General features: G+C 35.3%; 1 protein-coding gene across 4 annotated transcripts in view; it reads left to right on the plus strand.

Annotated features, from left to right (window-relative positions):
* The window catches only part of VPS8 (VPS8 subunit of CORVET complex), a 293,886-nt gene that overhangs the window by 101,286 nt on the left and 165,197 nt on the right, over positions 1–27,403 (plus strand). For all 4 annotated transcript variants that reach the window (XM_060099245.1, XM_060099244.1, XM_060099247.1 and 1 more), the window contains exons 22-25: positions 6,411–6,633; positions 9,770–9,859; positions 12,416–12,467; positions 26,993–27,035. In XM_060099245.1, coding sequence (XP_059955228.1) covers positions 6,411–6,633; positions 9,770–9,859; positions 12,416–12,467; positions 26,993–27,035 — 408 coding nt within the window. The remainder of the gene's footprint in view (positions 1–6,410; positions 6,634–9,769; positions 9,860–12,415; positions 12,468–26,992; positions 27,036–27,403) is intronic.

The following is a 27,403-nucleotide window of genomic DNA, read 5'->3' on the forward strand; positions in this document are numbered from 1 at the left end:
AACTTCATTCCAGTATGATATCTTTCTCCCTAAACTGGATACTCTCTTTATGCCATTTTCTTTGACATTTGGTTCCATTTGCATCTAGAATCTTCTCTTCTACATTTCCAAATTTTCAAAATATTTGTGATGTTGAGATTGCTTTTAAGAATGCTCAGATTGTGCATAACACAGATACCGTCTTAAAAAAAAAGATTTACCTGGAACAAAATGTAGAGCATAAACAAAGATAAAAACTTAGAAAATATGAGAGGAAAATAGAAAAGAAGCTTCAACATATACCTGACCATTGTTCCAAAATTAAAGACTAGAGAACATGGCTAATAATTTTCCTGAATTAAAGGAAGACAGAAATTATCAGAAAGAAAACTCTTGGTGCACAGCAGAACAAATCATAACAAGCCTACACCTATGAGTTTGATTATACTAAGAGTGACAGTGGCATAACACCTATGAGTTTGATTATACTAAGAGTGACAGTGGCATAGCATTGCATACTGCACTGAGCGTCTCACATAGGAGTTCTGCTTCTAGCAATGGCAATGAGGACAGCTGGGAAATCTGGATAATTTGTTAACAAAATTTATATGAAAGCATCAGAGAGCTACCAAGGGGATGAGGATCTGTGGTACCAAGATCCAGGCAGAGGAGAGAGGCACAGAAGCTGGCTCTTCCTGTTGAGATAATTGCCAACTCTGAAAAACGGCAGCTGAGGGGTTGAGAAGCTGAGCAAAACTTTAGAGCAATTTGTGATGTTGCTGCAGTTGGGTTCAAGGATCACACAAAAAGAGGGGTGCTAAATATTCCAGGCTTTTGTTGAGCTATGAAGAGCTACACCCTAAGAATAATGCTGAATTAGAACACATGTAGGTTCACCATGGTTAAACTGCTGAAAACTAAAGACAAAAAAAATCTTTAATGTCATTATGAAAGAAAAAAACCCCTTTAAAATAGTAACAATTAACCTTACAGCTTACTTCTAAACAGAAATAATGGAACCAAAGACAACAGAATTGTGAAAGGACAGAAAGAAAACATCTATTAATATAGAATTCTATATACAACAAAAATACCTTTTGAAAATGAAAGTGATACAGAAATATATTCTAAGAAACACAAACTGAGAGAATTCATAATTAGCAGACCTGCACTAAAAAAATAACAAAAGCTGTTCTTTAGATAAAAGGAAAATGATTGAGGTGGAAAAGCTAATATGTGGGTAAGTGAATATAGAATATAATCAATATGTGTGAGGATTGAATAAAACAGGAAGAAAAATGAAGAGAAAAATATATGAAAACAATACTACATAATTTGAGAAAAGGGTAAATAAGGTTAAAATGTTCTAAAGTCCTTGCACTGTCTAGAAGGTGGTAAATTTATTAATTTATATTATAATTTAATAGTTTGAAGATGCAGATTGTAATCTCTAAACCCATACTTAGTATATAATAGTAAAAACATATATAACTAACAAGGTAATAAATGGTGTCATGATGAAAAATACAATTTAAAAAAGTCAAGGGCCTCCCTGGTGGCGCAAGTGGTTGAGAGTCCGCCTGCCGATGCAGGGGATACGGGTTCGTGCCCCGGTCTGGGAGGATCCCATATGCCGCGGAGCGGCTGAGCCTGTGCGTCCGGAGCCTGCGCGTCCGGAGCCTGTGCTCCGCAACGGGGGAGGCCACAACAGTGAGAGGCCCGCATATCGCCAAAAAAAAAAAAAAAAAAAAAAAAAAAAGTCAAAAGGAGCAAAAGGAATTAAAAATAGTTAAGACAAGGAGAAAGATAATAAATGATAAATTTAAAAATATATCAGTAATTACATTAAATAGCAAACAACTAAAACAAACAAACAAAACATAATCTAGTACTCAGCCAATTTCAAGTAACTTCTTCCACTTCTAGGGTGGTCACTTAGACACTCAATACTGGCCTCCAGATACCTTTTATATTAATATTTTCTGATTGAGTACATTGGTTTTATAGTCAGTCCCCTTATTTTCATATATTATACTGTCTCTTATGAGGGTTAAATTATAAACACAGTACATACTCTGAAATTAATTTTAACTCAATACCACAACCATTATTATACTATGATCACTGTTACCTCTGTATCATAAGTTATAGAATTTCATACCCAGCAGTAATATTATATTACTAGGATATATATGTATTTCCATTCATATGTAAGAATTCTTTTATAATGTAAAATCCTTTTTACTGTGGCAGGAACCACACTGCTTTTTCTCTGTAGGGCATACTGATCAGTGTGTAATGGACATCTTTTTTGGTTAAAATTTGGCTTTATTATCTTTCTGTGAATCTTTTAAAATCAGAAATTATAGGAAATTCTGTTTCTGAAGATCTACCTTTATTTTCATAATTTGGTCTCTGCTCACACAATTTCATTTCAATTTGATAGTGCATATATATTTTTTCAGTACTAGAAAAAGATATAAAATATCTCAAGGGTTTTTTTAGGATATTTAATGATTTGTCATTTTGCTTATACAACAGTAGCCATAATTTCAGTTTATTTTGAAAATAGGTCCAGAGTTTACTTGAACTATAATCATAATTTTGAACATTGTTTAAAAATAAGTGCTTAAATAAATGCTATGTTATTATGTGTGAATTATATCTCAAAGCCATTATAAAACAATATAGGTGCTGTATGTAGAGGATCTTGACCACTTCAAGCTTATATCACTGTAAGCAGGTATCCAAAAAGAAGCCATTATTTAGATAACTTGAATTATATATAAATCTGAACCAAAAAATATTTCTCTTAAATCTAAAGTGAACCTGAAGTGGCCTTTTGATAGCCAGAGTATTTGTTTAACCTTGTTGTTCAACATCAGGATTATTATTGTGAAACAGAAAGATTTTAATGATCAGCCATGATTGAGGAACTTAATGTTTTGAGTTTTCTCATCATTTTCTTGGTAACTGCAAGTTAAAATTCTAAACTTCAAAGCTAGGTGAAAAATGGGGCCATGCCTTTTTTATTTTGTCTAACTGCTATATGGAGATTATAATTCACGTACCATAAAATTCACCATTTTAAAGAGTATGGTAGTTTTCAGTATATTCACAGAGTTTAATTAAACCATGTCTTTTTAAAGGAAATATTTACAAACTGATACTTGTATCAGGAAACAGAGCATTTTGAACATAATTTCTTGAAGATCATTTGAACTTTTTTTTTTGAGCAGTGAAATAACTTTCATTTTGCACACAATTCAGCATCTATGATAGTAGCCAGACATGTAACAGGTTCTCAATAAATTTTAATTAAATAAGTGAAATTTGGTAAAAAAAAAAAAAGTGGATTGTCTCTAAAGTTCATATTTTCCAGGTCATATGGAGCCCTTTTTTTAAAAAAAACTTTTTATTTTATATTGGAGTTCAGGTGATTAAAAATGTTGTGTTAGTTTCAGGTGTATTTACATCTTTTCATATGTATTTACATGTATCTATTCTTTTGAACTTTGTTTTTAATTTTATAAATAAAGAGGCCAGCCGAAATCAACTTTGGATTTATTAAATCCCACTTATATGTAGAGGAGGGTTATATATTTGTGGTTATATATTTAGTGTACTCTGGCAAGTGTTAGGATTGATGCTCTTGCTCCCTTCAGACAGTCTCTGAATTTGTAATGATCTCGTAATCAAAGCTGAGTTCTTCACATTTTATAATTGTAAAATTGATAGTGCAAAAAGTGAATTTGGTCATTTTTTCTATCAATTTGAAGTTATGTGTAATAAACTCCAAATAATGTCTTTAATATGAGTATTAATATAAAGTGAAGTTATGTAGAAGACCTTTTTGTTGGCCCTCTGTTACTCAGAATGGATTTTTCTATTATACTGGTTATAAGGAGGCTAAGCTTGAAGCGATAAACATCGGTTTTGACATGAGCTGTTCCAGGGAACAAGGTCAGCACCCTGGAGTATAATGCCTAAGTACAGAAAGAAACACAAGAGCTAAAACCTTTTTTTTTTTTTTTAATGTACTTTTCTTTTTCCCTCCTTCTCTGATGATCTAATAAATATTTTCCCAGAATGACGAGAATATGTCTTAAAATTTTGTTTTATTTTTATTTTAAGGTAGAGATGCAGATAGGAGTTGCTGAGTTATATTTTTCTTGCTTCTTTATTATAGCCTCTTACTGGTTAAGAAAGAAGCATATAGTTTTGCCATTAATCTTACCAGCATTGCATGCTGTAGTTTGTCACAGGAGTGTCTTGTTTGTCAACTTTTATGCTCTCTTTACTGAATTTGTAGCTTTTTAGTTTTCCTCCCCAGGGCTTTTTGTGCTGAACTGAAATATATAATTATCTTTCCTAGCATGTTGTTTTTAACAACACATTACAGAGCGCAAGAGCTAGCAAATATGACATTTTCTTTAAGTTCATAAGAGTTACTTTGTTACTCTTATTTTATCTTTCTTACAGTAGGCCTTCATTAATCTCAGTTCCTTTTGCTTGGCTAGTAGTTGGTAATCACAAAAATGTAACGGACTGTCAGGCTTCCCTGGTGGCGCAGTGGTTGAGAGTCCGCCTGCCGATGCAGGGGACACGGGTTCGTGCCCCGGTCCTGGAAGATCCCACATGCTGCCAAGCGGCTGGGCCCGTGAGCCGTGACCGCTGAGCCTGTGCATCCGGAGCCTGTGCTCCGCAACGGGAGAGGCCACAACAGTGAGAGGCCCGCGTACCACAAAAAAAAAAAAAAAAAAAAAGTAATGGACTGTTGATTAAAATGAAACTAACATGAAAAATACTCTGATAAATATAAAGCAAGGGGGAAAATGATGCAATAATTATACTTGTGGATATGAAAAAAAAATAAATGGATATAGATTTCCCCCCAGGATATTGCAAATACTATTTATTGAAAAGCAACATGGGGTTCTATGCGGTTGTAGCCAGTCCGTTTATCATTGGTCCCCCTTCCAGGACTTCAGATGAGGCAAGACCCCATCCCATTGGTTTCAGAGTCTTCCTTGTCCTTTTTGTGGAACTTGTCATGAAAGATCACACCTGTGGATGAACCATCTACCACTTTTCACAGTTGACATGATGCACATATATAGAGGTTATACATTTAGCAAATAAATAAATAAACAATCAGTTAATCCTAACAGGTAAATAGAATTAGCACAGTTTTTGTATTTGAAAAAAAGAATTAAAGAATCAGTGAATGATATAAGTCAATACACTGTATAAATGGAAACATGGAAAACATTTAATTTTGCCAGTCATCAAAGAATTGAAAACAGTGATGTTGTTTAATTTATACATTAAAACTATATGGGAAAAAGCTAAAGACAATTGTCTGTTGAAACTGTTGAAATTATACATTACTGATGGCTGTGTAAATTGGTGCTATGATGATTTTTGAAGATAATTTAGTAATACATTTTAAGTGCCACAACATTTTTTGTATCTTTTGACTTTAAATAAATTTCTAAAAGTAGAATGACTAAGGAATTAAGCCCCCAAATGGAAAGACTATATATGTAGATGTTCATTGTCGCCTCACTCATAATAGTGAAATAGTGGAAATAAGTGATACATTACAGGAATAGTTAAATTCTTATGTTTCAGCATATTGAAACATTGTGGTTAGACAAAATGGTAATTTTAAAGAGTTAAGTAGCAGCTTAGGACAATGCTTATATAATACTGGGTGAAAACAAATTCAGATTATGTCTATGGTGAATAGAACTCTAAAATTACTTCTGGACTCTGCAGAAGAGATACAAAATAAATAAAACACAGTTATTGAGTGTGGTAGCATTTGATTAATTACAGTTTTTTTGTTTCTGCAATAAAATAGTTTTCAGACATATTTTAAAAACATCGAACATTTTCTTCTTCCGCTCCCATCAATAATCACTACCTAAACCTTTTGGGAAGCAAGGGGCAAGAACTAGATAAAGAAGCAGATTGGCCTTGCAGATCAGATGGGAATATTTAGATACCAGGAAAGAGGAAAGGCTAAATTGTGAATAGTCCATTTAATTTTTTTTTACTTCATCATAGTCTCCGTACTACCTGCTCCCATATCAATGTTGTCTTTAAGAAGCAGTGTGCCATAATGGATTCAGCACAGGGTTTAGGTCAGAAGGCTGATGCAAATTCTGAATCTGTCACCTGTTAGCTAACTGATTTTCAGCACATAATTTAACTTATTCAACATTTTTTATTTGTAAAAAGTATTGGGTAAATTAAGATAGTATACATAAGAGATTTTTCAAAATATAAAGCTCTTTGCAAATAGTTACTATTTTTAATAAACTTGCATGTAAGTTGAAATAGGACAAAGATGAGATATACTTAGTAGACTGAACTTAATGGATGTTTGGAATGTTCCTAAAAGTATTTTTCCCCGTTTGTTGCAGGGATCTTTTATTTAGCCAGGTGTATGACAAATTAAGTGAGAATTCAGTGGCCAAAGGAGTGTTTTTGGAGTGCCTTGAACCATATATTTTAAGTGATAAATTGGTGGGGATCACACCCCAGGTAATGAAAGACTTGATTGTTCATTTCCAAGATAAAAAATTGATGGAAAATGTGGAAGCCCTCATTGTACATATGGATATCACCAGTCTGGATATTCAGCAGGTGAGTTTATAGGCAGTCTACTAATTTATGGAATAAACATCATCCCTTTATTGAATATATTTACCTGACTCATCGGGCCTTACTCTGTCTTTCATCAACCCTAATTATTTTTTAGCACTTTTTGGTAAGAGGTCTCATAAACTTATATTTGTCAATATATTTCTTAGGAGTGTTCTTTACTTAAAGCTAGATTAGGAACTCCTGCAAGCCAGTAGTCTTTGGTTTCCTTTGACATCCCCCAGAGCCCTTAGCATAGGGTTTATATTTGGTAGTTGCTCAGTAAATGCTTATTGCCCTATCCTTCTTCACCAGTTGGTTTGTTCACTACTACAATTTTCATCTTGCAAGTGAATTTCAACTATAAGCACTTCCACGTGAAAAATAGAATATTTTTACTTTTAAGAGTATGATGCCATTTTTTTGAAAAGCTAGTTTATATGTTCAGAGTTGATAACTTTCATACATTAAGTTTTGAAATGCAGAGCATAGTATAAGAAGCAAACTTCAGGACATCTTAGCATGATCAGCCAGCTCATTGATAATATACCTCCAGTATATCTGAGGTCTCCACAATAAGTTTTAAGTCCTTAATTGAGGAGCAATATGTATCTGACCTAAGACACTTCACTCTTAACTCTTCATTTAACTCTTCAGTCCTAATGCTGAGCAAAGGCACAAAGGTACCAAAGTGCTGAGCCCTATTGAGCTAAAGTACGGTGGCTTACAAACTTAGAAGGACTAAAGGTTTTTTGTTTGTTTGTTTGTTTTTAATGTACAAAATCACATGGAAATGAAGGGTTTGGAAAATGTTTATTGTTTTCTTCATGGAAGTTCTTTATGAATGGCTGTAAGTTTGCAAAGGCCAGGTCCTCTTTACATATGCCTTTCTGTCATGTGGGTAATTTGGCGTAATCTTCATGTCTGACAATAGGTCTGATGATGTGAGAACATGTTATCAATCTAGCTTTATTTACCTATCACTGATATAAGAGAAATTTCTAATTTCTTATCCTTCCAACATTTTTAGCTTTTTCTCCAACACTAGGTAAATATTCTCTGCTCTTTTTCATGTTAAAACAACAGTTTAAACAATCTCCCCGTCAGATTCCCTTCTCTCCCTATCAAGCCTTCCCCTCCTTCCCCTTTGGTTACTGCCATATCACATTTCCCACTTGCAGCCAGATTCCTCCCTCCTTTCTTCCTTCCTTCCTTCCTCCACCCCTTTCCCTCTTTCTTTCCCACATTTCTTGAAAGCATTCTCTAGGTTGCCTCTTCCATTTCATTCACATCCTAATAATTCTTCAGCTTTACTTTCACTAGAGTCTGTAATGACCTCCAATGCTTTAGTGACCCTGGTGGACAAGGCTTATCGTAAGGCTTACGTTAGCAAAAAAAGTTTGACAATAAACAGACAAGTAAACAAGCCAGAAATATTGAAAACAAGTATTGTTAAAAGTCAAACAGGCAGTATGATAGAGAATAAGAGGCTATCTTAGATGGGTCAGTTATAGAAAACCAAGAAAATAACATTGAGTCTGATCAAATCTGGAATCTGAATGACAAGAAGGAATCAGTAGTGCAAAAATCTTGGAGGAGAAGATTGTTACAGGTAAGAACAACAGCTAATGGAAAAAAAAAAAGATATGCCTTGGGTGCTAAAAGTTACAGATAAAAGGCAAACAGAGCTTGCTTGAAAGAGAGAGGTAGCCCTTTCAGGGCAAGGTACAGATTTTTCCTTTTTATTCTGAGTGCTATGGGAAATCATTAAAAGGTTTTAAGTGAGATCACTCTGATTTGCCTATAGATAACAGAATGAGGGGTGGGGGCCAAGTACAGAAGAAGCAAGGAGATTGGTTAAGAGCTGGTCCAGGAGGTAGTCCTAGTCAGAGATGATAGTGGTGAGATGGAGAGAGATGGCCTGACTTTGGATACATTTTGGAGGTAGAACTGATTTGCTGATGAATTGGACCTAAAGGTGTGGAAAGAGAGAATTTAAGGCTGTTGCCTAATTTTGGGGCTTGAAAAACAAGGTGGATAGTGATTCCTTTAAGAAGATTGGAAGACTGGGGTAGGTCTAAGTTTGGGAGACAAAATCAGGAGTTGTATTTTGCCATTTTATTTTGATAGCTACTAGGCATCCAGGTGAAGATATCAAGTCAATGGTTGGATATATGGGTCAGAGGAGAGGTTAGGGCTGAAGCTGTAAAGAGATGTATGATCATGGCACTGGCTGAGAGGGCGGAAAGTGAGAAACGAGAAGAGGTCCCAGAACATGCCGTTGTCTAGAAGGACTCTCCCATGACACCTCACTTCCATTTTCCCTCAGACTAGTAGTTTGTTTTCCCTTTGGCTGTTCCTTATCATTCTCCTTTGTTGACCTCTACTCTTCCACTTCGGTCTTCTCCTGTCACTCAGTAGTATAATATAGCTCTTGTAGGAACAGTATATAGGGTACTCTGTACTTAAGTCATCTCTATTCCTCATGCTTACTGCTCCTTCTGCCTGCAGAGCCCCTAGTTTCCACATCAGCTTTTGGCTCACATACATGTATCCGTTAGGTCCTAACTTAAATATTGCTCCCTCAAGGATGACCTGAATACTCCAGACCAAGTCAAGTTCCTTTATAGACTTACCACATTTGTAAATGAACTATTTGTGTAATTGAGTATCTTCCCCAAGTCATAATTCACGCACCATTTTGTGTCCCTTCTTTTGGTGAGTGTCCAGGATGACTGGAAGTTCTGTCAGGGTAGAGAATAGGTCTGGGTTTGTCCTACCTATCACTTTATCCCCAGTGCCTAGGAGAGGACCTGAATATAGATGTTCAGTAAATATTTGTAGAACTAGTGACCAAAGGTAAGATGGATATGGAAAGGGGGAAGATAGAGAAGAAATAAAATCAGACATTGGAGGATGTTTAAAAGTAGCTATTGTACTGTTGAAAGTAACATTGAACCTACAACAGCTCTTACCCTGGCATTGTGTTTGAGTACTTGAATTTCAGTTTTTTTTCAGAGAAAGAATAAGAAAAATTAGGAAAGAGAATTTAAGATCTTCCCCATTCTTAAAGCTTTGAGGAAAGTAATTGGTGAGATTTGCTCAATTGTGTGGACCAAGCAACTTTTCCTTTTTACAGGTAGTTCTCATGTGTTGGGAAAATCGGCTGTACGATGCTATGATTTATGTCTACAACAGAGGCATGAATGAATTTATTAGTCCAATGGAGGTAAGATACATTCTAACTTATATGCATATTTAACACTGTCTATTAATGTTTTTTCACTTCTCCATTTGCTTTGAATAGTTTGTTTTCATCCAATCACTTTAAAATTTCTTGTAGATTTATTAGACTTGCACCCATTGTTGTTTAGGACTTTAGATAGTCTTTAGTTTTATACCTTCTACTATTGCTTTCTTTTTTATCTGCATAAGTAGGTATTTAAATCCCAGGGAACGATAGATAAAATTAAAAGCCCATTAGACTTTAAGATTTTTTCTAAAAAATTGTGATATTATTATAGCTTTTCCAAAAGGTATAAGAAATTCATTATATATATTTACTGTATAGAGTAATGGTACTATTGAGTAATATTATTTTGTAGATATATTCTTCTAGGGAAAGGTCCTGAAAATGGTGGGAGGTCATGATTTGCCAATTGCTAATTTGTTGCTTTTCCTACTTCAGAATTTTATAGCATTCATTATAATTTCTTATTCTCCTTACCATTAGAAGAGAGTATCTAAAAAGCATTTGGGCTTATTTTAAAAAGAACCAAACCCATCTTCATCTTGTTATTTCCCTTAAATTTATAGACAGAATTATGGGTTATGGATTGTGGATGCATGTCGTGCACTGCCAGCCCATTGCTTTATTACAGTGACTTCATTACCTGGATCAGAAGACCCAGGCTTCTCCTGAAGGCATCCAGTCAACTTTTTTGCATATTTAGTGGACATCCAAAACCATGTTCAGTATTAAGTCAGCAGTCATTCTATGATATTTCAGTCTCCTTTAAATATCTTTAGCTTGGTAGGTGAATAGCCCTCTAATTCATAACTCCTTCAGCTTTGGCTGTACTTCTTGCCTCTTGGTCATTTTCCAAATGAGTGCCACAGCCCTCCCCACTGGTTTTGACCTCGACTGTCTGTATTTCAGATAAGTATTTTTAACATTTGCACACCTCTTAACTGACTCTTCAGTGAGGTCCATGCGCACATGCAAAAATGTTCTCCATCCCACTATTAAACCATAATTAGGAAGAATTAATGCAGTTTCTAGTTTCTCTCAAAATGATCTGTGAAAACAGATTCTTATTTGATGCATTCTATGTTGAAGAAAATGGTTTTGGGGTTTTTGTTATTGTTGCTTTTGAAGTTTTTGTTTTGTGTGGATTTTTTATTCCTCAAAATCTGGTTTGCATTTATAGCTATGCTTCTCAGATGGAACACTTTTCTATTGACGTTGCCTTGTTTTGTGTTGAGTAGTTTTCAAGTTAATGACTTTCAGCAGGAGCTTGGTATTTGTTATTAAATAGTCATTTGGAGATTTTAGCAGTGGGAAGTTAGATGCATCCTGTGATTGCTCTTTTATAATTCTCTGCCTATAAAAGAGATCACTGTTCAGTGTTTAAAGTTTAGTTATTTCAGTTTAAAGAGATTTAAACTGAAAATCACAGTGATTTACCAGTGATCCTACTAAAACAGTTCATGTCCACATTTAGTCATTTCAGTTTAAGGTCCAAATTAAAAGAATCTGAAAAAGAATAGATATATGTATAACTAAATCTTTTTACTGTATACCTGAAACTAACACAACATTGTAAATCAACTATACTCCAATATAAAATAAAAATTTTAAAAAAAGAGGAACTGTAGTGCCTTTTGAAATTTTCTAGATTTTCTAGAATGAAAGGCAGTGTCATCATACTTGAGATGACTACCATAGTTTCTGAAATCTTTAATTCTAGTTTTGGCTGCTTCTGAGTGCCTTGTGTTGGGAGGAAAAACTTTTCCTCTACCACCTGAAACCCGAATTGTGGGGAGAGGGCTGCGAATGAACTGACAACAGGAGAAAAGATAAGGTTTATTCACAGTTGTATTGGGAGCATGCAGAAATGAGTAAATCACTGAACAACCAGAGAAGTAAAGGTTTATATATCAGTTTAACGAAATTTGGGGTGTGAGGGAGGGATTTAGGTTTTCCTTGGAAAATATGAATAGTTTTATTGAGCTTTTTGTTGCTAATGCACAGCTGGCTTTGCACCACCTCCCAGTGCTAAGGGTCAATCTTCTCCTAAATAGGAAGCTCCCTCCCAGGAAGGCCAACATAGTTTTGCTATTAATCTTGTGTTTTCAGGGGCTCTGCTTACATTTAGGTATTTGTTTCTATGGCTGCTGACTGTTCACATGTTTTCAGCTTAAAGTAATCTTACCCTTTTGGTGGGCTATTAATCCCTTGACTTGCTTACTATTTTTTAAAGAATAAAGCATTTTTAGGAACCTAAGGATATCTTATATTAGAAATAATGATCTTAACAAGGACCTTCTTCTAACTGGTATTTATTAAATGGTTTCTTTCAGTGAGGAATATAACAATAATGATTTCCCAGTGATCCTACGAAAACAGTTCATGTCCACATTAAGAGTTTTTATATTTAATCTTAATAGCAAGTGACTATCTAATTCAATCAGAGAAAGGTGATTAATAGCATAAGATTTAGATTATTTTTTTTAATATTTTTTTAAGATGATGTTGATTGTTTTCCTATTAATTTTTATGCAGAAACTTTTCAGAGTCATTGCACCTCCTTTGAATGCAGGAAAGACACTAACAGGTATTAATTTTCTAAGCCTTAATTTTTTTCTCTTTAAAAATATTATTTAGATAACAAAATTCACCAATTTTATGCATACAGTGTGAACTTTGATAATCGTACATGATCATGTAACCACCACCATAATCAAATTTTAGAAGGAGCAATATAGTTCCTTCACACTAAAAAGTTTCCTCCTGTCCCTTGTACTCTAACCTTTCCCCACAGTCCCATCTCCAGGCAATCACTGATCTACTTTCCTTTACTGCTATTCATGTAAGTAGAATCATACACTATGTAATCTTGATCTTGGTGTTTTATTTCTTTCACTTAGCTTAATGTTTTTTAAATTCATCCATGTCGTTGCATATATTATTTTGTTCCCTTTAATTGCTGAATGGTATTCCATGGGTTGGATATACTGTTATTTGTTTATCTGTTAACCAGTTGAAGGACATTCGAGTTGCTTCTGGATTGGAGTTATTATAAGTAATGCTGCTATGTTTGCGAATGAGTTTTGTTATGTTTTTAATTAAACTTTTTATTATGAGGAAATTGTAGATTCACATGCAGTTGTATGAAATGACACAAGAGATCCAGTGTACTCTTTACCCATTTTCCCTCAGTGATAACATCTTGCAAACCTAAAGCACAATATCACAACCAGATATTCACATTGATAAAATCACGATACAGAACAGTTTCATCACCACAGGTATCCTTATGTTGTCCTTATCCTCCATCGCTGACCCCTAGCTATGAATAAGTTTCTGTGTGGGCATATGTGTTCATTCTTCTTGGTCAGCTACCTAGAATGGAATGGATGGATTGTATGGTAAATGTATGTTTTACTTTCTAAGGTACTACTATTTGGTTTTTCAAAATGGCTGTACCATTTTGCATTCCCATCAGCAATATATGAGAGTTCTGATAGCTCCATATCCTTGCAGGCACTTGGTACTGTCCATCTTTTTACGTCTTTGAAAATTTTTATCCATTCTAGTGGATGGATAATGGTATCACATTGTGATTTAAATTTTAATTTTCCTGGGAGTTAGTGATGTTCAGCATCTTTTCATGTGCTCTTGCCCATTCACGTATCTTTTTTGCGAATCATCTGTTTAAATCTTTTAGCACTTTTTAGAAGGGTAGGGAAGAGATGTTATTTGACTTCATATTGTTGAGTTCTAGACATGTGAACTCCCCACCAGAGCCTGTAAGAGTTCTTTATGTAGTCTGGATACAAGACATTTTAAAATATGTGTTTCGCAAAAATTTTCTCCCAGTCCGTTGCTTACCGTTTTGTTTTTTTAACCATGTTTTTCAAAGAACAAAAGTTTTTAATCTTCATGAGGTCCATTTTATTTATTTTTTCTTCAGTAGTTTTAGACCTTTGACGTTCTGGTTAAGAAATCTTTCTCCAACTCAACATCATAAAGATTTTATCCTTTGTTTTCTTCTAGTTTTAACACTTGTATTTAGGTTTATAATCCATTTTGAGTTAATTTTCATATATGATGCAAGGTCAAGTTCAGGAACTTTTCCCTGTACAGTTATCAGTTCCTTTATCATTTTTTGAAAAGATTATCTTGTTTCTATTGAATTACCTGTACACCTTTTTTGTAAAAAAATTTTTTGCTAAAAATTGATTTTTGCAAAAATCAACTGACCATATAAGTATGGGTCTATTTCTGTGCTCTCTGCCATGTTCCATTGGTCTATATGTCTATACTTATGCCAATAATATACTGTCTTCGTTGTAACTTTGTATTAAGTCCTGAAATTAGGTACCTTAAGTCTTTCAACTTTTTTTTTTTTTCAAAATTGGTTTAGCTAGTCTATGTCCTTTGCCTTTCTGTATGAACTTTAAAATCAACTCTGCAGTTTTTTTTAAAAAGCTTATTTGAATTTTGTTTGGGATTGTGTTGATTCTATAGGTTAATTTGGGGGGGATTGCTGTCTTAATGCAGAGTCTTCTAGTCTATGAATATGGTATATTTTCCATTTATTTTGGTCTTTTAAAATCAGTTTGCTTTCTCAACTTCTGCAGAAAGACAGCTGGGATTTTGATAAGGATTGCTTTGACTTGATAGATCAAATTGGGGAGTGTTGCTATCTTAGCATTATTACATCTTCCAGTCCGTGAACACAGTATATCTTTCCATTTATTTGGTTTTGTTTAATTTCTTTCAGCAATGTTTTTGCAGTTTTCAGTGTACAAGTCATATACTTCTTTTGCTGAATCTATTCCTAGTTTATTCAGTTTGATGCTATTATAAGTGGATTTTTTTTAAAAATTGCTTTTCAGAATGTTCATTGGTGGTGTATAGGAATAAAATTTTTTTGTTGTTGTTTTAATGTCCACACCATGCAACTTGTGGGATCTTAGTTCCCTGACCAGGGGTTTGAACCTGGGCTCTGGCAGTGAGTGCTGAGTCCTAACCACTGGGATGCCAGGGAATTCCCAATAAAATTGATTTTTATATTGATCTTGTATCCTGCATCCTTGCTGAATTCATTCATTAGTTCTAATTTTTTTTAATGGATTCTTTAGAATTTTCTCATGTATAAGATCATGTCATCTGTAAATAGTGTTAGTTTTACTTCTTCCTTTCTAATCTGAATTTCTTTTATTTTTCTTCCCTAATTGGCCTGGATAGAACCTCCAATACAGTGTTGAACAGAATTGGCAAGAGTGGACATCCTTATCTTTTTTCTTTTCTCCTAAGGGGAAAGCATTCAGTTTTTCGCCATTAAGTATGACATTAACTGTGGGTTTTTCATACATGGCTTTATTTTGAGAAAGTTGCCTTCTGTTCCTAGTTTGTTAAGTATTTTTAACATGGAAGGGTTGGATTTTATCAAATGCTTTTTTATGCATCTATTAACATAATCTTGTTTATTTTATTGATACGGTTTATAAGCTTGATTGATTTTTGATTTCTGTTAAGTCAGTCTTACATTCTTGGAATAAATCCCACTTGGTCATGGGGTATAATCTTTTTTATATGTTGTTGGGTTGAGTTGGCTAATATTTGTTTTGAGAATTTTTTATGGCTATCTTCATAAAGGATATTGTTCTATAGTTTTCTTTTCTTTTCATTTTTTTTTTTTTTTTTTGGTCTTGGTATCTTGGTATACTTGCCTCATGGAATGAGTTGGGAAGTGTTCACTCTTCTGTCTTTTGGAAGAGGTTTTGAAGGATTGGTATTAATTCTTTAAATATACAGTAGAATTCATTAATGAATCCATGTGAGCCAGGGATATGCTTTGTTTGAAGTTTTCAAATTACTAGTTCAGTGTCTGCTTGTTAAATCTATTCAGATTATCCATTTCTTCTTGAGTCAGTTTTGGTAGTTTGCGGATTTCCAGGAATTTGTCCATTTAATCTGTTGTCTAATTTGTTGGCATATAATGTTTATGGTATTCTCTTATAATTCCTCTTATTACTAATTTTTGTAATTTGAGTCTTCTCTCTTCTTTTCATGGTCTGTCTACCTAACGGTTTGTCAATTTTACTGTTTTTTTTCAAAGAACCAATTCTGACTTTATTGATATTCTTTATTTTTCTTTCCTCTTTCATTTATTTCTGCTGAGTCTTATTCCTTCCTTCATCTTGCTTTGGGTTTTTGTTGTTGTTGTCATTTTTTTTTTTTTTTGAGTTTCTTGAGGTGAAAGTCTAGACTATTGATTTGAAATCTTTCCTCCTTATTAAAATAGGTGTTTACAGCTGCAGATATCTCTCTAAGCAATGCTTTAGCTGCGTCCCATAAGTTGTGGTATGTTGTGTCTTCATTTATCTCAAAGTATTTTCTAATTTCCCTTGTGATATTGGTTATTTAGAAGTACGCTGTTTAATTCCCACATATTTGTGAATGTCTCACATTTACTTCTGATACTGATTTCTAATTTCATTCCATTACAGTTAGAGAACATACTTTGTATGGTTTCTGGTTTTTTTAATTTATTGAAACTTATAGTCTAATGTAAAGCCTGTTCTGGAGAATATTCCAAGTGCATTTGAAAATAATGTGTTGAATGTGTTTTGTTGTTGAGTGGAGTGTTCTATAGATGTCTTCTAAGTTTAGTTGGCTTATAGTTTCATTCAAAACTTCTCTTTCCTGTTCCTATTCTGCTAATTGTTCTATCCATTATTGAAAGAGGAGTATTGAAGCATCTAAATGTTATTGTTGAAATGTTTATTTCTAACTCTAGGTCTGTCAGCTTTTGCTTCATTTTATTTTGGGGTTTCTAATGCTCTGGCAGACAGTTTACAATTCTGCCTTATTAGCCTTTACTTCCTGCTTATGCAGATCCTCAAAGTCAGCCATAGGTTGTAGGCCTTTACAGGTCTTTTCTGTGTATGTCCACAGCTCTGTACATGCACATGTCTTTCTAGAGTTCCAGAAATATGTTGGAGCTTTTGAAAGCCTCTGCAGACCTCTCATTCTCCAGTTTTTCCTTTTAAGGTTTTTGGTGGGTCTCTAGTCTCTTCTGGAGGCACTGCCTCTGGCACCTGTAAAGTTAAATAATGTGCCTTGGGGATAGTGCTGTTTGCTTAGAGTAAGCTCTGAGTCAGGACGAAAAAAAGACAAGCCCTGAGAATGGAGCTGTTGAGTGAGCTGCCAGATAGGTTAGGTAGTGACAGTTCTCTTAAGGATGGGCTTTTGGGGAGCTCCAAACCCATTTGGCCCCCTGGAGTGGTTGCTAGGTTGCTTGTTTTCACAGCTACCATAGTTGCAAGGCGGTTGGTTTCAAAGCTACGGTGAAGCTGGGGGAAGGGGGATGGGATTAGGTAATGTTAAGCCACCATGAAGCTCACAGTTCTTACTGAGATTCAGGCATTTTTCTTGAATAAACATTCCGTGGATTATTTCAAGCCTTCAGTTAATTTCAAGAGTTCTGGAAAAGTTGATTTTGACTGTTTCTGCCAGTCTTCTCTTTGCTTTCATGGAGGAGCAGATTATTGAAGGTTCTTCCTCCAGCATCTCATAGGTCAGTCCCTCTGGGTTTTGGTTTTGTTTGGTTTGCTCTTTTTTCCTCTCTTGTTCTCCTTGGATGATTTCTATTGCTCTACTTTCAGGTTCACGCTTTGATGTAAACTCAGCTGTTAAATACACTCAGTGCATTCTTATCTCCCACAATTGTATTTTTCCATTCTGTAATTTTTATTTGGTTTTTTTTAATTGTTTCTGTTTTTTTCCCGCATCTCTTCATTTATCTGTTCAAATTTTCGTGCGTTGAAACATGATTTGTTTCACTGAGGATAAATATAATAGTTGATTTAAAATTCTTATCAGTTCTAACATTTTGTTCATTTCAGGATTGGACTTGATTTTCTTTTCTCTTAAGAAAAATATGTTTTATTTTCTTGTTCCTTCACATGTTGGATAATTTTAGATTGTATCCTGGATATTTGAATGTTACATTATGGAGATTCTGGGTTCTGTTATTTTTCTTCACTGAGAATTTTTTCTCTTTATTTTATCAGGTAATTTTCTTGGCTGGGCTTGAATTGCAGACTCTATTGTAGCTTTCCATTGTATCTCCAGTCTCTTCTCAAAAGGGCCTTTGTCTTTAGCTGGTCTGCTTTGATTCTGTCCCACGTGTGTGGCTTAGGGATCAGTCAGTGATGAAGGTAGTCAAGTTTGAGGATCCTCCTTCTGGCTTTCTTTTTGCAAGATTCTGCCAGTCTGTTTACTGTTCACATGTCCTGCTTTCTCTATTTCCCCAACCAGAAAAATTGCTGGTTTTCCCATGTGAGCCCCCAGCTGCTGCTGTGCTTGCCACACAGACTGTACTTAGTCACAGGCTGAAAGCCTGTGATGGTAATTTACTTGTATACCGCCCTGTCTCCTCTCCTCTGAGCACATGAACTCCACACCAGAGCCTGTCTGCTTCTCTTCACACTTCAGGACCTTCAGGGAGGGAACTCCAGTCATGGTTCTGACTTTTTCTGTATGGCTGAGCTGCTTTGACTGTTGTTTGTACATGCTGGTTTAGGGATCAGTCACGGATGTGGGTAGATAGTTTGGAGATCCCCTCTTTGACTCTTTCCCTTTTGGGCTTCCCCTAGTCTCTTCCACATTCATGGTTTCCTGGCTTCACTTTTCTGGTCCCCTATGCCAGAAAGATTAGGAGTTCTCCATCCCCCACCACCTCTGTGTGAAGTTACTTGTGTGGCTGCCAGTCTGTCCTCTTCCCAGTGAGTGTGAACTCCCTGCCAGACTTGTCTACTTCTATTCCCTCCTCAGTAGCTTCAGGTAGCATTTTGTATTATGTCCAGGTTTTATAGGGTTTTTTTTCTGTAAGGACAGGAGCACAGAGGATAATTTGGTAGAGTCTTAGTCCCTCTTTAGTCTTAGTCTGTTTTCAGTTGCCCTGAAACTAATCCTTTTGAAACAAACTTGAAAATTTTCTTCCACATAATATATGTAACAGAAGTTAAAGTAGACTATTAAGAACTCCAACCAACAAGGACCTACTTTAAAAAAAAAAAAAAAGACTATTAAGAATTCCAAATGGAGTGGATGAGCTTTTGCAACAGAAAATTGTCTAAAAAAAGATTTTGGGGAGAGAAAAGTAGAAAGGGGGTCAGGAAAATTAAATACTGTGTCAATTCAGTATATATTTACCAAGCACTTCCATGTTCCAGATGCTGTGCTGGATGCTAGGAACACAGAGATAGACTCCATGCCCTTAAACTCATGGTAATGGAATAATGGAGATGGATATGTTAAACAAGTAAATTTAACTCTCTCTAGGAATGTCATGAGCTAGATGCCTCCTATCTGAGATTTCTAGCAATAAAGGTTTATCTAATTAGCCAATAAACATGAACGTGTTATATCTGTAAAGTGACTGCTACCATGTACCATGCTAATTGAGTTGGATCAAGTAACATTTGGGACTTCTGGTTTTTGGTCTGGCAGAGAAAGAATTTAGAAGTCACCGCTCTGTCCTAACAACAAGTAAAAAGCTCAACAAACTGAAAAATCAACAACTCTTCTTAGATTTGCCAGAGAAGTAAGGTCACAGGCCAAACCATTGCACCAAAAACTAGAGAGACAGGCAGATGCAGAGAATCACAACTGACAGGATCAGACATCTCTGCAGGAACCAGTGCTAGGGTAGGAAAATCTGAACTGCAATCGATGATTTGTTGCAGGCTCAATGTGAACAAGTCTGAAATTTAAAAACTCCAGGAGGACCCAGTCGTAGGGAAGCCTCCACACTTTTGTGAAATTTACCTCCAGGGCTGCTACCGGGTTCTCACAGTGATCATCAGGAAAAATCCCTTGTGCTTCTGCAGGGGGATGGGGGAAAGGAACCATTTTGAAATATGTCAGAGTATTCTGTGTTTCTTAACTAAAGCCGACCTTCAGGAAAAGCTATTTTGCCGAAGCTTGACCTGCTGTGGGTTTATCAGAGCTGAACTTACCTGGGAGAAGGAAAATACCCAACTCCAGCACCTTCAACCCATCTGTCCACCTAAGGGGGAAAAATACTGAGAAGCACTGGTGAAGTTCACATTCCAGGGTCACAGGTTTACCAAAAGACTGAGACCTAATCAAGACTATAGAACACTTCCCTCTCTTCACACCTTACTACCACATTACTAAAGATCTATTTACTGTAGTGCCTTTTACCCAGTGCATCATGTGTGCCTTTCAAAAATTACAAGGCAAACTAAAAGGCAAAAAAGTCAAAGAGTTTGAAGTTTGAAGAGACAGAACAAACATCAAAACTAGACTTAGATGTGGCAGGAGTATTGGAATTATTAGACCAGGAATTTAAAAAATACTATGATTAATATATTAAGGGATTTAATGGAAAAAGTAGACAACATGCAAGAACAGGTGGATAATATAAGCGGAGAGATGGAAATTCTAAGAAAGAATCAAAAATAAATGTTAAACATCAAAAACAGTGTAGCAGAAATGAAGAATGCCTTTGATGGTCTCATTAGTAGACCAGACACATAGCTGGGGAAAGACTCTCTGAGCTTGGGGATATAACGTTAGAAAGTTCTAGAACTGAAAAGCAAAGAGAAGAAGACTGAAAAAAAAATAGAACAGAATATCCAAGAACTACAGGACAGTTACAAAGTGTGTGACATACACGTAATGGGAATAGCAGAAGGAGAAGAAAGGGAGAAAGGAACATAAGCAATATTTGAAACAATAATGACTGAGGATTTCCCCAGATTAATGTCAGGCACCAAACCATAGATCCAGGAAGCTTAGATTACACCAAGTAGGATAAACAGAAAACAAAACAAAACAAAACAAAAAACCCTACAGGTAGGCATATATTCAAATTGCAGAAAATGAAAGGTAAAGAGAGAATAAAATATTTAAGGTTTTGAGAGAAAAACCCACCAACATAGAATTTTGTACCCTGAGGAATTCTTCAAAAGCAGAAGAGAAATAAAGACTTTCTTAGACAAACAAAAATTGAGGGAATGTTACCAATAGAAATGTCTTGCAAGAAATGTTAAAAGAAGTTCTTTAGAGAGAAAGAAAATAATATAGATAAGAAATCTGGACCCAAGAAAGGAGGAGCATCAGAGAATGATTAGTAAAGGTAGAATAAAAACTTACATTTTTCTTACTCTTAATTGAGCCATCAGATAACACTTTATTCAAAATAATAATAACAATAGTGTATTTGATATTATATGCGTGTGTGTGTATGCTTATGTATAAATGAAATGAATGACAGCAAGGATACAGTTATAGGAGGGAGGAATTAGGACTATTTTGTTATTATAAGGTCCTTGTACTACCCATGAAGCAGTATAGTGCTATTTGGAAGTAGGTTTGGATTAGTTGTAAATGTATGCTGCAAACTTGAGGGCAACGACTAAAAATAGACACATAATAGTTGTAATATGAAAGGGGAGAAAATGGAGTCATATAAAATACTCATTTAAGACTACAAAAGGCAGAAAAAGTGTTGAAGACAAAATTTGGAATAAAGAACAAGAAATAGAAAACAGTAACAATATGGTAGATATTAATCCAACTATGTTAATCATTTTAAATATCAGTAGTCTATACCAATTAAAAGAGATTGTTAAAATGGATTAAAAAACAAGACCCAACTAAGTGTTGGGTATAAGAAACCCATTTTAAATATGAAGACACATTAAGTAAAGAAATAGAGAAAGGTGTACTATAATAATACTACTCAAAAGAAAGCTGGAGTAGCTGTATTAATTTCAGACACAGCCAACTTCAGAGCAAAGAAAATTATCAAGGATAAAGAGAGGCATTACACAATACTCCAAGAAGACGTAATGATCCTTGATCTGTGTGCACCTAACAACAGTGTCAAAATACACGAGGCAAAAACTGATAGAATAGCAAGGAGAAATAGGTAAATCCACTGTTATAGTTGGAAACTTTTAACACCACTCTATCAGAAATGGACAGATCCTGCAGGCAGAAAATCAGTAAGGACATAGTTGAGCTGAAGTTATGAACTAAGCACCATCATTCAGCTGGATACTACTGGCATCTATAGGCTCCTTTATCCAACAATAACACATTACACATTCTTCTCAAGCTCACATGAATCATTCACCTAGATAGACCATGTTCTGGGTCATAAAACACACCTCAACAAACTTAAGAGAATAGAAATCATATAATGCTTGCTCTCAGACCACAATGAAATTAAACTAGAAAATACTAAGAGAAAGAAAGCTGGAAAGTTCCCAAATACTTGGAAATTAAACAACATATTTTTAAGTAATACATGGACAAAGGAGAAATCTCAAGATAAATTTAAGAGTGATTTGAACTAAATGAAAATGCTTACAAAAATTTGTGAGATGCAGCAAAAGCAGTGCTTGGAGGGAAATTTATAACATTGAATGCATATAGCAGAAAAGAAAAAGATCTAAAATCAATACTCTAAGCTTCTACCTTAGGAATTTGGAAAAAGAAGAACAAATTAAATCCAAAGAGAGCAGAAGAAAAGAAAAGAAAAATTAGAGCAGAAATTAATAAAATTGAAAACAGGAAATCAGTTGAGAAAATTGTTGATTTGGGGGGATTTGGTTAAAACCAAAAGCTGTTTCTTTGAAAAGATCAATAAAATCTATAAGCCTCCAGTCAGGCTAACTTAGATAAAAAGGAGAGAAGACACAAATTACTAATATCAGAAATGAAAGACAGGGGACAGGGGTTTGTGCCCCGGTCCGGGAAGATCCCACGTGCCGTGGAGCGGCTGGGCCTGTGAGCCATGGCCACTGAGCCTGCGCGTCCGGAGCCTGTGCTCTGCACCGGGAGAGGCCACAACAGTGAGAGGCCCGCGTACTGCAAAAAAAAAAAAAAAAAAAAAAAAAAAAAAAAAAAATGAAAGAGGGGACAACCGTACAGATCCTATGGGCATTAAAAGGATAATAAAAGAATATTATGAACAATTCTGTGCTCATAAATTTGATAACCCGGATGAAGCAGGCCAGTTTTTTGAGAGATAAAATTTGCCAAAACTCACACAAGAAGAAACAGACAATCTGAATAAGCCTGTATCTATTAAAGAAATTGAACCAGTAATTAATAACCTTCTAAAACAGAAAGCACCAGGCCCAGATTTGTTTCACTGGTGAATTTTACCAACCATTTAAGGGAGAAATTATGCCAATTCTCTACAGTCTCTTCAGAAGACAGAGCTCAGGGAATACTTTCTAACGTTTTCTATGAGGCCTGCATTACCCTAATACCAAAATCAAAAACATTACAAGGAAAGAAAACTTACAGACCAGTATCTCTCATGAACATAAATGCAAAAATTCTCAACAAAATATTAGCAAATTGAATCCAACAAGCTATAAAAAAAATTATACACCACAACTGAGATTTTATACCAGGTATGCAAGGCTGCTTCAACATTTGAAAATTAATTAATGTATTCCATCACATCAGTAGGCTAGAGAAGAAAAATCACATGATCATATATCAGTAGATGCCAAAAAAGCATTTAACAAAGTCCAACTCCCATTCATGATAAAAACTCTCAGCAAATTAAGAATAGAGGAAAACTTCCTCAACTCGGTAAAGAAAATGTACAGAAACCCTACAGCTAATGTCATACTTATTGATGAGAAACAATGGTGAGGAACAGGGCAAGGATGTCCTCTTCTTACCACTGCTTTTCAACATCATACTGAAAGTCCTAGCTAATGCAAAAAGACAAGAAAAGCAAATAAAAGCTATAACGATTTGGAAGGAAGAAATAAAACTGTCTTTGTTTACAGGTGACATGATCATTTATGTAGAAAGTCTGAAAGAATTGACCCAAAAACTCCTGGAACTAATAAACAGTTGTTGCAAGTTTGCACATACAAAATTAATATACAGAAGGCAGTCACTTTACTATATACCTGCAGTGAACAAGTGGAATTTGAAATTAGAAACACATTACCATTTATATTAGCACCCTAAAAAATGAGATACTTATGCATAAATCTGACAAAGTTTGTACAAGATCTGTATGAGGAAAACTACAAAACTCTGATGAAAGATATCAAAGAACTAAGTAAATGGAGGGATATTCTGTGTTCATGGATAGGAAGACTCAATACTGTCAAGATGTCATTTTGTCCCAAGTTGATCTACAGATTCAGTGCAATCCCAGTCAAAATCCCAGCAAGTTATTTATTTATTTATTTATTTTTGATATTAACAAACTGATTCTGAAATTTATATGGAGAAGCAAAAGACCCAGAATAGCTAAGGCAGTATTTAGACAGAAGAACAAAGTTGGAGGACTGACACTACCTGACTTCAAGACTTAATATAAAGCTACTATAATCAAGACAGTCTGGTATTGGCAAAAGAATTAAAAAAAAGATCGGTAGAATAAAATAGCTCTGAAATAGACTCTCATAAACATAGATGACTGATCTTTGAAGAAGCAAAGGCAATACATTTGTGTAAAGATAGTCTTTTCAACAAATGGTGCTGGAACATCTGGACATCCACACACAAAGAAGTTGACTCTAGACACAGACCTTACACTCTTCACAAAAATTAACTCAAAGTACATCATGGACCTAATTGGAAAATGCAAAACTATAAAATATCTAGAAGGTAACGCAGGCAGCAACCTAATTGACTGTAGTTATGGTGATGAATTTTTAGATACAACACCATCCATGAAAGAAAGATTATTATCCATAAAAGAAGTAATTGATAATCCGGGCTTCATTAAAATTAAAAACTTTTGCTCTGCAAAACACAATGTCAAGAGAATGAGAAGATAATCCACAGACTGGGAGAAAATATTTGCAAAAGACTGTTATCCAAAGTATACAAATAACTCTTAAAACTTGACAACAAGAAAATGAATAACGTGGACTTCCCTGGTGGCACAGTGGTTAGGAATCTGCCTGCCAATGCAGGGGACACGGGTTCGAGCCCTGGTCCAGGAAGATCCTACATGCTGCGGAGCAACTAAGCCCATGTGCCACAACTACTGAGCCTGTACTCTAGAGCCTGAGAGCCACACTGTTGAGCCTGCGTGCCGCAACTACTGAAGACCGTGCACTTAGAGTCTGTGCTCTGCAACGAGAGAAGCCACCACAACGAGAAGCCCGTGCACTGCAACAAAGAATAGCCCCCGTTCGCCACAACTAGAGAAAGCCCGCGCGCAGCAACAAAGACCCAACACAGCCAAGAATAAATAAATAAATTAATTTATTTATTTTAAAAAATGAATAATGTGATTAAAAAATGAGCAAAGACCTGAACACACATCTCACCAAAGAAGATATACAGATGGCAAGTAAGTATATTGAAAGATGTTCAACATCCTCAGGGAATTACAAATTAAAACAACAGTGGGATACCAGTACACATACCTATTAGAATGGCTGAAATCTGGAACATCAACAACACCAAATGCTGGCTAGGATGTGGAGCAATAGGAACTCTCATGTATTGCTGGTGGGAATGCAAAATGGTACAGCCACTGTGGAAGACAGTTTGGCAATTGCTTATAAAACTAAACATACTCTTACTGTATGATCCAGCAGTTACACTCCTTTACCCAAAGGTGTTGAATATTTATCCACACAAAGACCTCCACACAGATGTTGATAGTAGCTCTCTTCATAATCGCCCAGACTTGGAAGCAACCAAGATATTCTTAAGAAGGTGAATGGGTGAATAAAGTGTGGTACATCCATACAATGGAATATTATTCAGCACTAAAGGTAAATGAACTATCAAGCCATGAAAAGACTTGGAGGAAACTTAAATGCATTGCTAAGTGAAAGAAGCCAGTATGAAAAGGTTACATCATGTATGATTCTGATTATATGACATTGTGGAAAAGGCAAAACCATGGAGACAGTAAAAGAATCAGCGTTTGTTAGGGGTTGGGGGCAATGGAGGGATAAATAGGTACAGCACAGGATTTTTAGGGCATTGAAACTATTCTGTATGATACTATAATGCTGGATACATGTCATTGTACATTTGTCAAAGCGCATAGAATGTACAGCACCCAAAGTGAACCTTAATATGAACTGTGGGCTTTAGGTTGTAATGATGTGCCAGTGTACGTTCATTGATTATAAGAAATGTCCCACTGGTGCAGGGTGTTGTCAGCTGGGGGGTCGTGTGGTGTGGGGATCAAGGGGTAGATGGGAAATCTCTACACCTTCCTCTGAGTTTTGCTGTGAACATAATTAAAACTTCTCTAAAAAACAACGTTTATTGATTGGAAAAATAGAATTGAAGCAGAATAATTATTCATACAATTTTGAGCAATTCAAGTTTATTTGCACTTACAACAACACAGATTTGGAGTATTTATAAAGGATTATTGATTAAGAGATATACACTTGCTTGCATTATTCCAGTATTCATGTCAGAAGTAGAAATTTCAGTTCATCAGTATTACCAACTACAGATTCCTGTAATCTGCGCACTGTAAGGCTTACTGATCACTTCACCCACTCCTGATGCTCTTACACTATTCTTTGTTAACTTTGATCTTTTAGCCTAAAACTTAGTCTAATTATATTTCCTATTTCTTTTAACCAAGAAATAGGTTTATACTACCAGATGACAGAATCTTACATTTTAGATGTAACTTAGGATACAAAGGGTCCGAAAGAGTGTTTAGTCTTAAGTTTCTTAAACATTTGTGAACAAGAGTCCATGTTACAAATAAGAAGACATTATAGTTATGCCTTAATATTAATTAGTTAATTCAGCAACTCATTGCCTGCTCAATACCTTCCCTGGGTCCAAGCTATTCATTAAGCCAACAATACATAGACCTCTACACTAAGATTTATACCTTCTACATGTACCCTTGAGTGACTCATTGATTTTGTGTCTGTGAAAAGACTCTAAAGGAAATTCTAAAAATAATAATAATTAAAGTGGTCTTATCTCACTTTTCTATTGTTTGGGAATATACCTACCTCACCTCAAATGCCAAGTTTTATTTTTTGTTTCCACATAAAGATTATATTTCTGAAAAGGTTTTGAGAGAGAATTGCTAAAGATACTTCTCTATTTTAGATGAGCAAGTTGTTATGGGCAACAAGCTTCTTGTATATATTAGGTAAGAGATTTTTAATTTATTTATGCGTTTTTCAGTGTTCTTTCACGTATAGCAGTGCTTCTGAACGGTGGGTGATTCTGTCCCCCATCCCCTCTCCCCTCCGCCAGACATTTGCAATGCCTAAAGACCTTTTTGCTTTGTCACAGCTGGGGTGGGGTAGAGATGCTACTGGTATCTGGTGGGTAGAGGCCAGGGATGCTGGTGAGCATCCTGTAATGTACAGGGTAGTCCCCACAACAAAGAATTCTCTCTCCCAAAGTATCAATAGGGCAGAGGTTGAGAAACCCTGATACAGAGTATTTTACTTTTACTACCAACAAGTCTGTGGGATATGTATTTGTCCATATTTTATATATAAGGGCAAGAGA

The sequence above is a fragment of the Mesoplodon densirostris genome, chromosome 5 (genome assembly GCF_025265405.1).
Source record: "Mesoplodon densirostris isolate mMesDen1 chromosome 5, mMesDen1 primary haplotype, whole genome shotgun sequence".
NCBI classification, from domain to species: Eukaryota; Metazoa; Chordata; class Mammalia; order Artiodactyla; family Ziphiidae; genus Mesoplodon; species Mesoplodon densirostris.